General features: G+C 40.0%; 1 protein-coding gene across 9 annotated transcripts in view; it reads left to right on the top strand.

Annotated features, from left to right (window-relative positions):
- The window catches only part of CELF2 (CUGBP Elav-like family member 2), a 423,961-nt gene that overhangs the window by 399,293 nt on the left and 11,178 nt on the right, over nt 1–13,490 (top strand). For 3 of the 9 annotated variants that reach the window (XM_067534964.1, XM_067534960.1, XM_067534966.1), the window contains 3 exons: nt 2,381–2,500; nt 8,255–8,434; nt 11,498–11,641. In XM_067534964.1, coding sequence (XP_067391065.1) covers nt 2,381–2,500; nt 8,255–8,434; nt 11,498–11,641 — 444 coding nt within the window. Of the gene's footprint in view, nt 1–2,380; nt 2,513–8,236; nt 8,435–11,497; nt 11,642–13,490 lie in introns of all 9 variants that reach the window. The other 6 variants (XM_067534962.1, XM_067534958.1, XM_067534965.1 and 3 more) reach the window with 2 other exon arrangements.

The raw sequence follows: 13,490 nt of genomic DNA, 5'->3' as shown, positions 1-13,490 counted from the left end.
GCTTTCCCAGAATCTGGCGACAGCTACCTACTACTTATCAAGCACTGCTGTGAAGCCTTTCCGTTCAGAGCAGCAACGATCCAAAGTTTTTTTTTTTATTTGGTGGCATGGGAGCTTCAGAAAAAAACAATGTATAAAGTAGCCAATAGATTTTTGTCACCTGCACAACTAAAAGCAATAAATATAAAATCACATTATGATGGCACTGAGTTTTGCTCCCTTTGACATTAGTACAAGCAGCTGCTGGGCCCAGGAGGTTGGCTGATGCTAGCGAGTTATGTCAGTTTCCCAAATGAATGGCATTCTAACTTTACCACAAGCCATGTGATTTTTTTTTTTCTATTTATTCACCATACGCTACATTTTTAAAGCAAGGTCATTTCAACTGAAGGAAAAGAGGGAAGAGACAGGGTAAGCTGCTGTAATCCTTAGCTTGAGACCGATTTCAGTGTACGCTGCAGGTGGGAGATATAGGAGTTTAGATAACAGGCTTCTATATATAAAACTTCCAGGGTATTTTACCTTTTTCTTCTATTACATTTTTGTGTTCTGAATGCAATATGATCTTTTATTTACTGGCGGTGTCTGGCATTTCGAGGACATTTTTTTTACCTACCTATGGTGCTTATGCTGCCCCCATTCTCATAGTATCTGAGCATCTCACAATCTTTAGTGTATTTAGGCCCACAACACCCCGTTGAAGCCCAGAAGTACTCTAACCTCCATTTTACAGATGGGGAGCTCAGATACAGAGCCCTGGCTCACACAAGAAGTCTGTAGCAGGACAGGGAACTGAATGTGGGTTTCCCAGATCCCAAGATACTGCCTGGACCACTGGACCATCCTCCTTCCCTTTCTTTATCCCATGATCAAATTATATTGTATGTCATGTAAGATCTTTAATTCCCCTCCCCCTCGAAGTAGCAGTAAGCAAAATAGGGAAGACCCTCAAGAGTATCTGACATGTCTTACCGCTAACTCCTCCCATCAGGTTTGCAGTGCAAATCACTGCTGAGCAGTAAAATAATTGCAGTATGAAACCATTGATTTCTGGGATGCTTCAGTGCTCTCAGTAGCATTTTATAATAGTTCTGAGTCACCCGAATATTCAGTCAAACTAGGATAATCTGAGCTCTAAATTCAAACTAGGGAAAATCTGAGGAACCTGCTCAGTGTTGACTGTTTGATAGAATACCAAAGCTCGAACCCAAGAAGATGCACTTAAATTTAGCCCCAGATTTTGGACCATGGACCATGTGTTTGAGTTGTGTGGATCTGACATTAGTCACCAGAATAAGGTCCTTGGACCTCGTGAAAGAGAAGGATTTAGACTGCCTTCCTCACTCACAATGATGTGTTGGCAGTCCATCAGCTCATGAATCTCTAGCACAGGAGAAGTTTTAAGTTTAAGATTTGGGGTTCATATCTGCTTCTGTACATAAAATGAATTGCTGGTGCAACATAGAGCTGCCCACCTGACAATGTTAGCCGCAGGGAGCTGATTACACCATTCATTTAGCAGTTGTACAGACTCCTTATTTGCTTCTGGATACCATTTGTGGTGTTAACTTCAGCCTACAAGTCTTTACATACCTGGGATCCCGGTTAACTGAGAAATCACTGGTCTCACTGTGTAGCTTTGAATATGTCCCTTAATCTTCCTGTTCTTCACCTTCTGTGAAATGGCAATGATAATATTTCCCTCCGTCACAGGGGATCAATGCATTGCATATTTGTAGGATGCATGGATACTATGGTGATTGGGGCCACAGAAATACATAATTACATGCTACAGTGGAAGCCCACAGAAAAAAGAAATTGTATTTGGTATTTCATTAGGGTTTTTTTTTTTAAAATTTTATATTTCAGAGCCTTATATTCCATTTATATGGTGCCTTAACGATACAATGCCATGACATTATCTCACTTAGGACAGAACAATTCAGGTTTTGCTTGTGTCCCGGACAGGAAATGTTTATGAGACCAAATCGCCCCAGATACAAAGCTCCTAAGAGTACCATATGATTGTTTAATGGCCATGTTAAGAAGGGGCAGCATCTCCGACTGTCTAACTGGCTGATCATCCCTTACTGCTTTAATGATAAACTTTTGAGAATGTGAGAGATGCGTGAGATGCAAAGAAAGCCAAATGACTTACATTTTACTATCAAATCCATACAGCTAAAAAAATCAGCAGTTCTTTCCATCATCAGCAACCAGTACAGGAACTTATTGAGAAAGGTTTCAGTGTTGGTCTGATTCCTTACATTTTTTAAAGGAGTCCAGTTACTGAGATTAGAATCAGTGCATGATGTTTTGTGACTGATAAATTGAAAGTTCTGTTTACTTATTAATCTTGCCCTGCTTTCTCCCCTTTTAGTGGCTGCATCAACTGCTAATTCCACGGCTGGTGCGGCCATGAATTCTTTGACTTCTCTGGGTACTCTGCAAGGATTGGCTGGAGCTACTGTTGGATTGAATAATATTAATGCACTAGCAGGTACCGTAAACAGTGAGTATTTATTGCTGTGGTGGACAGCCTTCCCCAGTAATCACTATAGGAAAACTATCAATTGTAAACAGATTGCTTTTAATAAATATATTAAAAAGCAGCTAAAGTTGATCAAATTCCATTCTTGGCATATAGACAGTCCTGGAGTCTTAAAGTTTCACTAGTCTTGCCCTCCAAGGTGGATTCTGTTGCGTTCCTGAAAAAAAAGACTCCTTCTCTTGCAGGAATATAGAATTTTAGGACCTGTGCTAAATAGAATGGATTCTGGAGATCGGTTTTGATTATATGAAAGACTCCTTTTGATTTCAGAAACCAAAAACATAAACCGGTAAAAACAGGTACAGCACCTCAGCACAAGATATGATTCAGAAATTTAGATTATTCAGAAACATCCTTTTGCTGCACCTTTTCTACTAGTTATAGAGACAGAATAGGACATCTCCTTTATAAAGTAACAGGTAGGAAAGGCTGGGCTGGGGTACGTGGCAATTGCCATATTGATCTGGGAGCTACATATTTGCTTAAAAATTAAAACCAATTTCTTGGTTTTTAATTTGCAAGTATGTGAGGATGGCTCAGTCATCTGTAGTAGCATGTAAATTTCTCTCATGTGGTGTAAAATAAGTACTGACATTTCCAGCTAAAAGGATGGTGTCAGTCATTAATCAGAACCTTCATCCTCATTATCAACCACAGTAACCAATCACAGTCAAGCTTCTACCGCAGAACAATGATCTCTTCTGTTCTGTTTCAATGTTACAATGACTTCCCTTTTGCCTGCATTGGAGGAGATTCATCTGGCTTTATCTTCCCTTTCCTGCCTAGCTTTTTTTAGCTGTTCCTTGCATCTCTCTCTATAGTGCAAGGAATCTATTTGGTCACCACCAGTCTCTAGTTCATTAGCCATCATAATGTACCCGTAGGAATGGATGTCCTCCTCAGTATAACTTGCTCACTCTGATGCTCTGCATGATGTCCTTTTTGTCAATGTTATCTGGCTGCTCATCCAGTCATTTTGTTATGTGATCTCTGGTTGTCATTGTTGGGAGCTGGGGGTGGAGTGGGTTAATTGATGTCCATGAAATCGTGAGAGTTTGCATGGGGCCTTGTGTAGAACAGATCTTGCTTCTGGCAAGGACACAGATGCTGGAAAAACCAAATAACAAACCTTCAAAGTAAAGATGGTTCAAGGGCAGTTTAGCAACAGTTAGCAAATCCAGAAATGCCCTGTGTTAGATTCTGAAGCAACATGCTTTTGTTTCTATCAAACCAAGCCACTGAAAATGGCACTCATGAAAGATCTGGTCTCATTAATCATATCAACGATGTTCTAAGGAATCACTGTGTGCTAATGTTAATATTCTTTCCCCTGGTAAATACGCTGTGTTATGTGAGGCATATAAGATTGCAGCATCAAGGGTAGAGTGTGGCATGCCACCCCTTTTTGCAAGTACTAAGAACCCAAGCACACTGGGACACTTGGAAAGTCAACATCCCTTCATCAAGACTGACTATATTGAGCCACCTGACTGGAATAAGCCACAGCTGTGGTTTCAGCTCTTGACAGCATGCACCCATTTAGCAAGTCTTGCTGTGTTATGGATGGTGGCTTTAGATTTTCTTAACAGGTATTTTCAGATGATGTGAATGCAAATCCCACTGGTATGTGACATCTGAAATATTATTGATGTGTATTGCAACCAAGGACCAAATTTGACTTATGTGGACCTGTATCACTGTGGATTTAGTCCAAAATCCCCTTATTTGTGAATGTTTCTGCAGATGGCGTGGAGAATGTGTGCACATGTAGTGTGCGTGTGTGCGTATTTTTAAATACATGTGAAAGAAATGTTTTGCAGCGAGACTCGGAGAGGGCACTGCTTCCTTCTATGCTGTGATGTTAGTGACACCTCTTTCCTTCTTGAGAAATAACATGACACTGATTATCAGCCTCTTGTACTTATGGCACTAATGGTAGTTTCCCTTTTGAAGCTGTAACTAGAGGCTGTATCTGTATGAATAATGTGCTCCTTCTGGGCCCAGGTATGCTACCACTAACCATCTCCCATTCAGTTGTTTACACTCTAACCTGTCATGGAGCGTGTGGTCATGAAAATTTGGTTTGGAACCCTCAGCGTCTCATGGCAGGGCTAGATGACGGGTGGTTTAATGGGGTACAGAATCACTGTAGTCATGTGAACTGGTATAAGAGCCCATAAAAGCTGGAAACCAGTGATACATGCATGTGGAACTAACAAGAGCTTTCTAAAACACAAGTGGAGCTACGTACAAGTCATGAATGAGTTAGAAAAGGGCACAGAAGGCAATGCAGATTTGATCATTTGTTTACGCAAATGGTTGAGATTATAGTAGCTGAAAGGAAACAGGTTTGAGAAGTGGAATCTAAAGTGGCCAATGGTGAGTGGCTATCCTACAGGAAGGACTAGGTAGCAACTGTCCCTCAGTGACTTTCTTTCAGTGAAGCTTCTCTTCTGGGAACAGGAAGATTCAGCAACTAGGAAGACCCACAAACTTTGGATAACTAAAAAGCCGGTTCAAGGAGACTGGTTGGCACAGTGGGATAATGTGTTAGTCTCTTGCCACTGGAGAAGTAAATTCAAATAATGTTATTAATGAAAAGAAATCTGATGTGTAATAATGAAATCACTAATACAAGGAGGGGAGAAAAGATGGTCTTGTGATTAAGAAAGAAGACTGTGAGGTCAGGCGAACTGAATACTACTGCTGGCTCTGACACAGACTTTTTATGTGGTCCTGGGTAAAGTCATTTATCCTTTCTGTCTCTGTTCCCCATCTGTAAAACAGGGATAATGACACGGATGTACCACACAAGGGCATAGAGAAACTTTAACTTAATAATGTTTGTAAAGCTCTTTAAGATTCTTTGACAGAGGGCAATGGAACTGCTAAGTATTATCATCTATGACTTTTATTCATCACTTTAGACAATTCAAGACAGCTGAAAGCAGCTCATGAGAAAACCCGGGATAAAATAATTATTTTACGGCGTGCAGAACAAGTGGAGGTGCATTAGTAGAGCTACATGGAAAAGTTTACACTGTGCCCGTCTATGTTCTGCTTAACTAATGCCACTGCTTTTAGGTGCTAGGAAATTACATCAAAATAATGGAAGAGCACACTAAATAATATCAAGGATCAGTGGCCTTTCTACAGATCTGTTTTGCTCAAGGTGGAAATAGATTTAGCCATGTCTATTGCAATGATGGTAGCAGTGCCCTTCCCAGTAGCAATGCTGTCAGACAGGGCTTTCTGTTTTAATTATTTGAAATAGCCTGGTAGTAGAGGCTGTAGGTTCACATGAAAAGGACTTGCCAAGAGCAAAGTTTGGTAACACAGAAAATGTTTAGCTAATGGGCTGGTGACTCCTGGAAGATAACATGTAATCTGAATAGTTTCTCTATCATCAAGTTATCTCAACACCGTACAATAAAGTGTCGGAGGCAAGAAGTGGTTTATCAGGGTCATTTACTTCAACCAATGTTGCAAAACCACACACATGCACAAGCAATGACAGAAAACAATATTCTGACCTCTTGGTGGGGTGCAGTTAGGTTTCAACACCAAACCCATTATTTTATCACAGTTACTGTGCCGAATCCTTGTTTTCAACAGCTCTTCCTCTTGGATGCAAAACAGGTAGCATAGGTGTATTGGTTTCTCTTATTCAGCACACTTACAAAAAAAAATCTGGCTTTTTTGTGCTCCAAACCAGGCTTGACTCTTGAGTTTTTTGTGATGTGGTGGTGTTGGTGTCAACCACATCAGTGTCCTTTCCTCCCAGTGCTGCCCTCCGAATTCTAGACCTTCCGAGGACAAGACATTTTTTTTTTTAAGCCAAGGCTGCGGAATATCACATCTCAGCCAAGTGATAGTTACACAAATTATATTCATATCAAAGGGTATAATTTATACAGTAGAATCCTCTTAATTAGCACAGACCCTAGTGGAAAACAAAAAGGTGACACTTGAGCAATTGTCTTGACTATCAGAAGCTTGCAGGAATACACTGTGCTAGATCAGATACATTAGAGATGGAAAAGAACCATTAGGTCACCCTCTTCATCCTCTATGTCAATGCAGAATTGCTCCCTACAGTCTACTTTCTACTGCCATCTTAAAATCACTCATGTGATAGAGTTTCTGCCACTTCGCTTGGACTGTGGCACAGTATAATAGATTTAATGGTTAATTTTTTCATGACAGTCACTGTAAATTGTGCTCAGATTCACTTCATCACCTTTCTCCAAATAATTCCTCTCTCCCTTCCTTAGTATTTGCAGCCTTTGGTATTTAACATATCCCCTGTCCCCGCCTTAGCCATCATTTTGCCAAGTTACTATCTATGCATCAAAGCCTACGTTTTCAACTGTAACTAGTGATTAAAGGAGGGTCTGATTTTCAGAGGGCAGGTGCTCATCGGTCTCTGAAAATCAGGCCCGTTAAAGTTCCCTCAACTTAGGCACACAAGTTCATTAGTCAATTTTGCTGAGTCCCCACACACACGTTGACTTCAGCTGAAGATACGAGTCTCCTGAAAATCAAGCCCTTAGTTCTTTTCATCGTTTTACTGCTCTTCTCTAAAGTTGTTCCAATCTGCTGCCCTTTCCAGTATTGAAGGGCCCATATCTAAATGTAGGGAGAAAATTCACTTTTATTCCATGAATTGCTGAAAAAAAAAAGTATTAAAACTTTTCACTGAGGTACTTGGACGTACATGAGACTCGTTTAACATCCGTAATAGGAAAAAGGAGCAACAGAGAAGGCTGCACCACAAGAAGGTTTTACTGTCCAGCATCAATTCACAGATATAAAACTCCCATTGCAGACCAGGCCATTTAAATGGATTGGGTGTGCCACTTATCCGAAGCTTAGAGTCTTTGCCCTGAATTTTGTCCCTGGCAGTCATCCCGGTTAATATGCTATTTATCAGGGTGCAGAATGGTGTTTTTAAAGTGATTCTACTGCCAATAAGAAGTGAGGAAATGACAGTACTAAAGACCAAAGATTTCTCTTTAGCTATAGAAGAGGCATATCTTGGGTTGTAGCACTGCTATACACCCCACACTGCCAGTGCTCCCCAGCCCTGATCAGGAAACACCGGGAGTGAGAGGATAGCCATGTCTCCAAGCCTATTCAGTTGTCTTTTCCATGTTCTGCGTTGTACATAAGGGAACCAATTGTAGTGGAATATTGGCAACTGAGATTGGTGGCCTATGTAAAATTAATTGGCAAACTTCATTCATATTGTGGTAATGACCAGTCGCCAATGACCCAGTCCAGATTTGAACCAGGTGTCCTAGTGAACGCTCTGCCCCATTGCCAATCCCACAAGGTATCCATCCTTGATCAGGACGCTGACCAAGTTGATTCCTCTCTACAGCCTTTGGAGACCCTCAATATCATGTAGTCAAATAGGTGTGTCTTGGGGCAGGTGGAAGAACAGGATTTCAGAAGCATGGTATTACAGTACTTGCCAGTAGCAGGTTGCATGTGAATCGATTTGGTCATCAAACCATTGCGCTGAAGTGATCTTTACCAAAGTCGTGTTTTGATGTTTTCAGTTCCATTTGGTGACGTGCTGACTTGCATGCCGTCGTCGGTGTCGTATAATGCCAACTACTTTTGGAAAGCACTAATGAACAAGTGCAATTTCTTTTCTCTGTTGTTGGGTTTTTTGTAAAGTTGCTCAAATGCTCTCAGGTATGGCGGCCCTGAACGGAGGACTTGGCGCAACAGGCTTGACGAATGGCACCACAGGCACAATGGACGCCCTCACCCAGGCCTACTCAGGAATTCAGCAGTATGCTGCCGCAGCATTGCCAACACTGTACAGTCAGAGCTTGTTACAGCAACAGAGTGCTGCAGGCAGCCAGAAAGAAGGTAAGCGGCACCTGGTAGGGCCACAAAGCAGCAATATCAAATTTTGCAATAAGCTAAATTCAGCCTTTCTCCATTGGTTGTGTTTGGTTTATTTCTTCATAGATACTTTCTGAAGAAACACGATTAGCCCTAACCGTTGATTTTTAACCTTTTCTTCTTTCCTGTTCAGTGTTGTTTTTGTTTTATCCTTTAATTTAATTTTTGCCATCTACCCTTCAAGATTTATTTTACCGCCCATTGTCTGTTAATGTAAAGTATTCATTGGCTGCTTCTCACGAAAGACACTGATAATGAAAACCATCCTAAAAGCACTTTATAGATATATATATATATATATATATATATTATAAATGCATATTTTATTTATATATATATATATATATATATGTTTGTTTTTGTTGGGGGGGGGAGGGAAAGTGTTGTGTGGATAACTCTCCCCTTCCCTATCCTCCTTGTGGTTTCCATGTATGCTGTGATCATCTGGCTGCTGCTGTTAGATTTTAGTTTTCAGGTTAATGATGAGATCTGTGGTTACACTGAGTGGTTCTTTGTTTAACTGTGAGTCTTGAGGGGTAGCAAATAAGTGATTGATTGCCCCTCTTTCTGTACCAACAGAGCAAAATAAACCTCAGGAAGTTAACGCTAAGAATAAATTAATACTAATTACAAAATGTTTAGCAAAATGACGGTAGCCTCTCTCTCTCTCTCCTCCCCTAGCCCCATCTTGGGGTTTTATTTTTAATTTCTCTCCCCCCTTCCCCCCCTTCATTTACTGCTAATTTTAGAAGGATAGAAAAGTTTTGTATGCCTTCTAAGAAAGAGTCTTCATTGTAGTTACTGTTCTTGCCAGGCATACACTGGAACAAGGGCTAGTGAATGGCATCAAAAGAAGTTTTTTATCCTCTTTTAAAATAGACTCTTGAATCATTATGGAACATGATGTCCCTTACGTAGACAATGCTGAAACCCTCAAAGCGAGGGATTTAATAGAGACACTGTCAAGTTAAAAATAAATGTATATTTTATCGTTTTCTTACCATTTTTACTATTAACAATTTAGATTGTTGAAGTTGAAAGGAAATGTTTTTCGTTCATTTATTTTTCTCACTATTTTTGCTCTCTGGATTTGTTTTATGTTTGTTTTTTGTTTTGCATTTCATTTAGTTTGAAAAATGAAAATAGATGGGATAAAACAAACAGAAGCTGTTTCTCTGTCGTGATTGGGTGGCAAATAGTGTAGGACTAGTTTTTTGTTTGTTTGTTTGCTTAATTATCTTCATTGTTTTTAAGTTCACAAAAGCATTTCTATCAATAGTGAGCTTTATCATTCCCCATGTGACAGTGTCCTTTATAAAGTACAGGCCTTTGTCATCTTGCTGTCTTTTCCATGGGGAACTGTTAAGGTGAGCGAGTTTCATTATTAAATTCTGCTTGCTGTATTTTGTGGTTTAACATATGACTTCTGATGGAATGGCTAGAAGTCTGGAATATTTAAGGATAACCAGCTTCCAGGGGAAAATATTGCATTATACCTTAATGCTGAAATGGGGTGAATTGTTTTATGCATATTGCTGTAGATCTGTGTTAAATCACTTTTGCTCAGTGATTAAGAAAGTCCATTTTGTTGAAAGGACATTTTATTTTTGGTAAGAAGAAACTTCATTTGATTTCTCTTCCATATTGCCAGATGATTTTTTTTTCCCCATTTTACAAAAATTTTTTTTTTTTACCTGTTGTTATGTTGTTGGGGTTTTTTGTTTGTTTTTTTATTTTCTTCCAAACCATGCACCCCCTGTCTAGGGCAAACATTGCAGCCACTTCCCTCAGGCTGTGAGAGGGCAGGCAGTCTGGTTCCTCTATTGTGAACAACAGTGCGGCTCCATGAATCTGCTGCAGAAGGTACTCCATAAGTGTGTGGCCTGCACTTTCATCTCCTCCCCTAGACAGTGATCAAACACAGCACATCTGAGACACAGCTAGTCTCTGTTCAAGCCAGGGAATATCCATTTAGTTTACTCCAGAACTTGCATGCACCAGAATTGTGTAGCATCTTAGAATCACAGTCGTGCTCTGTGACTGGGAAGGCCACATGTCCAGTTTCACACTGGAAAGTCTTTCTTTAGTCTCTTCTTTTTATGCAATTTTATTTCTGTGAACAGGCTTTCAAAAACCAACTCAAAACTCAGCATGAAAGAAAAAAATTCCAGTTAAAAACACAATGGATATTTTCATTTGAAATTTCACAGAATCCAAAAAGTTTTTCCAAAACACTTTCTTTTCAAGGAAAATGCATTTTTAGTGTTTAAAAAAAAAAACTCAGTCAAAAATCTTGTCCAGCTCTTCTTTTGACAGAGTTCCCTGCCAGGTGGTGAGGGCTTTCCAGCTGGTTTCTTTGTTGTTGTTAAAGAACAGGTGCACTGGGGAAAACAGCTACAAATTTCATCCTGAGCATTCCTTTTTTTTTTTTTTTCCTCCCTCAAAGAAAAATCAGCTAGCTCAGTTTGTAAGTCAAAAGGAGTTTTGTTTTGTTTCTCCCTCCTGCCCCCAATTGCCTGCCCTGCAGACTTAAACCTGGGATCTTTAGAACTGAGCTTGGCTCCATCTAGCTCTTACGCTAATAATGTCTCTGCAACCAGAATTTAACTGTCAGAACCACTGAGGATGTATGAGGCAGCATCAAACTCAACTCGCTCTTCCATAGCTGCACATCTCGAAGAGATGCAGGGAGCAGAATTGTGGTAAGAAGGTGCCACTTTCATAAAGTCACTCTTCTAATCATAACCATGCCTTAGGACAAGTTTGGCAGTCTTATGTGAGTTTAGGAAGGAGGTGGCAGTTCAACTTCTCTTGTAACGGAGGTATCAAGTACAAATCTAGAGAAGAGAATCTATAAACAAGCCACTGCTATTTTGTCCATCTACTTTATTTTGTTACTTCAAAAGGTCTGAAACTGAACTATGTTTGCCCATCACCTTCTAAATTACCAAAAAAGATAGATGAAATATACCCTTCTAATAGCTGTTTTCATACTTTTTGTTTTGTTTTGTTTTCCTCTTTCTACAGGTCCAGAAGGGGCAAACCTTTTTATTTACCACCTTCCCCAGGAGTTTGGAGACCAAGACATTCTGCAGATGTTCATGCCTTTTGGGAATGTTATCTCTGCTAAAGTCTTCATTGACAAACAGACCAATCTAAGCAAGTGCTTTGGTAGGCAACATTTAATAAATTGATTAGTAAAACTGTACATGGTGGCTGACAAATGATGGGAAGGAAGAACTGATAGTAATGCACAAAATACCAGACTGGAGCCTGACTCCAAAGTTATGCCTTGTAATCCTCAAAAGTACAGAAAGATGCACAGAAAAACGAGTTCAAACTAAAAATTGGATTTGAAAAAACCTTCCAGTCTGACATGTACTGTGGATGTGTCAAGTACATGAAACTAATTACACACTATGTGGGGGAATGTCATTTACTATACTATTAAGCTGCCTTATTATGGATACCTAATTATCCTCTATTGTGTAGCTGAACCTCCTTAAAACTCTCTGTGTTTAACCCATTACTTGTACATTACGGGAAAATCTTTCTTCTGGGTTAAGGACAGTACGGTGCAATTAGTGTTTGTGTAGCGTATGCATATGTAGCACAGAATACTTCATAGCCAGTTTCTGCCTACATGTCTACAAGTATTACAAGAGGGTTTGACTGTACAGGTGACATCTGCAGTTATGATAGGGCAGGAGGATGATCAGGGGTAGAATCAGTATCAAGTTTCATGTGGAATACTTGACCTGCAGGGGAAATTAGATAACTAAGGATTACTCTAGAAAGTGTTTCTGATGCTTCAACCCTTCTGAAATGAAACAGGATCTAGGGTTGATCAGATGCATGCTAGTACTTTCATTTCACATATATACTGGCTCCATGCTTTGAAATACTCTATTACAAAATGTAAGTAAACAGCAATCTCTGCTTACAGCATCGACGTAATAAGTTCCTACATCGAGTAAATGGTATGATCAGGGTCTATGGCGGAGACAAAGTCTACAAAAGAAGCTGGTTTTACAGCCCCTATAAATGCAATGACTCCTATCCAAATCAAAGGAAAGCTGGTATTTGTATGATAATGGGTAACCAGACCAAAAAAAAAACTCTTCAGTTTCAGAAACTCCATTTTAAGTGACAATATTATCATTTGCATATCATCATCCGAAGCCCCCCACCTCTTATTTTTAGAGGGCTCTCCTAAACTCTAGAGTCCATGTTTGTTAGCTTTCTTGGGATCTACTGTTTTATTCCTGGTTTTGGTCAAATATAATTTTGTATTATTAAAATATTAATCAGTCTTGGAGAGAGGGTAAAATATGCTTTTTTACATTACTGAATATTCTCTAAGGGTAAACCCACCCTTGGACCTCAGACTAAGGTGTCCCCTTGTCCAGGCTTTATAAAAATGCTCATGTCCCAAGAAATATATACTAAGAAAGTTCCCAGATGTGTGTCCAACCCTTCCCCCTCCTCCCCCTCCGCCCCTCCCGAGGTCTTATTGGAAATCAAAATGGCCAAATGAATGGAATTGAAATGGGTTCCCTTTTGATCTTCAGCTCCTTCCTAGACCAGTCAATTAATGTTATGGCTGCAAAGTAATTCTGGCCCAAGACTGGGAATCCTGATACAATGTCAAATCAAGCTATGTTAGTCAGTTCTGCAGCAGTAGTGATGACAGCTCACAGAAGTAAAGACATTGCTAGTTACAGCAGCTCACTCAATCCTTCCCCCATATGTCCCAGTTGGAGCACAGGATGGTTCCTTGTTATTAGGAGTCATGGAACAGCAAGTTGTCTTGTATGAGTGTTTCTTACAAAATCTTGGGTCGCAGCAGTGCTGAGCTTAGGATGCTGCAATGCTTGTCATTCAACTTCCATGCTCTTTGTGAGTTTTTCATGGGTTTATTTTTACCCTTCGATTACTCTGGTATATGCTTGGCTGTCAGGAGCAAGATTTAGGCCGCACGCAACCCAGAATGATGCACTGAACATACTAATGTACCAAT

The sequence above is a fragment of the Emydura macquarii genome, unplaced genomic scaffold (assembly GCF_026122565.2).
Source record: "Emydura macquarii macquarii isolate MOO-44397 ecotype Brisbane River unplaced genomic scaffold, CSIRO-AGI_Emac_v2 contig_3470, whole genome shotgun sequence".
Classification (NCBI taxonomy): domain Eukaryota; kingdom Metazoa; phylum Chordata; order Testudines; family Chelidae; genus Emydura; species Emydura macquarii.
The sequence above is the reverse complement of the archived record's forward strand: the minus strand, read 5'-3'. Positions and strand labels throughout refer to the sequence as shown.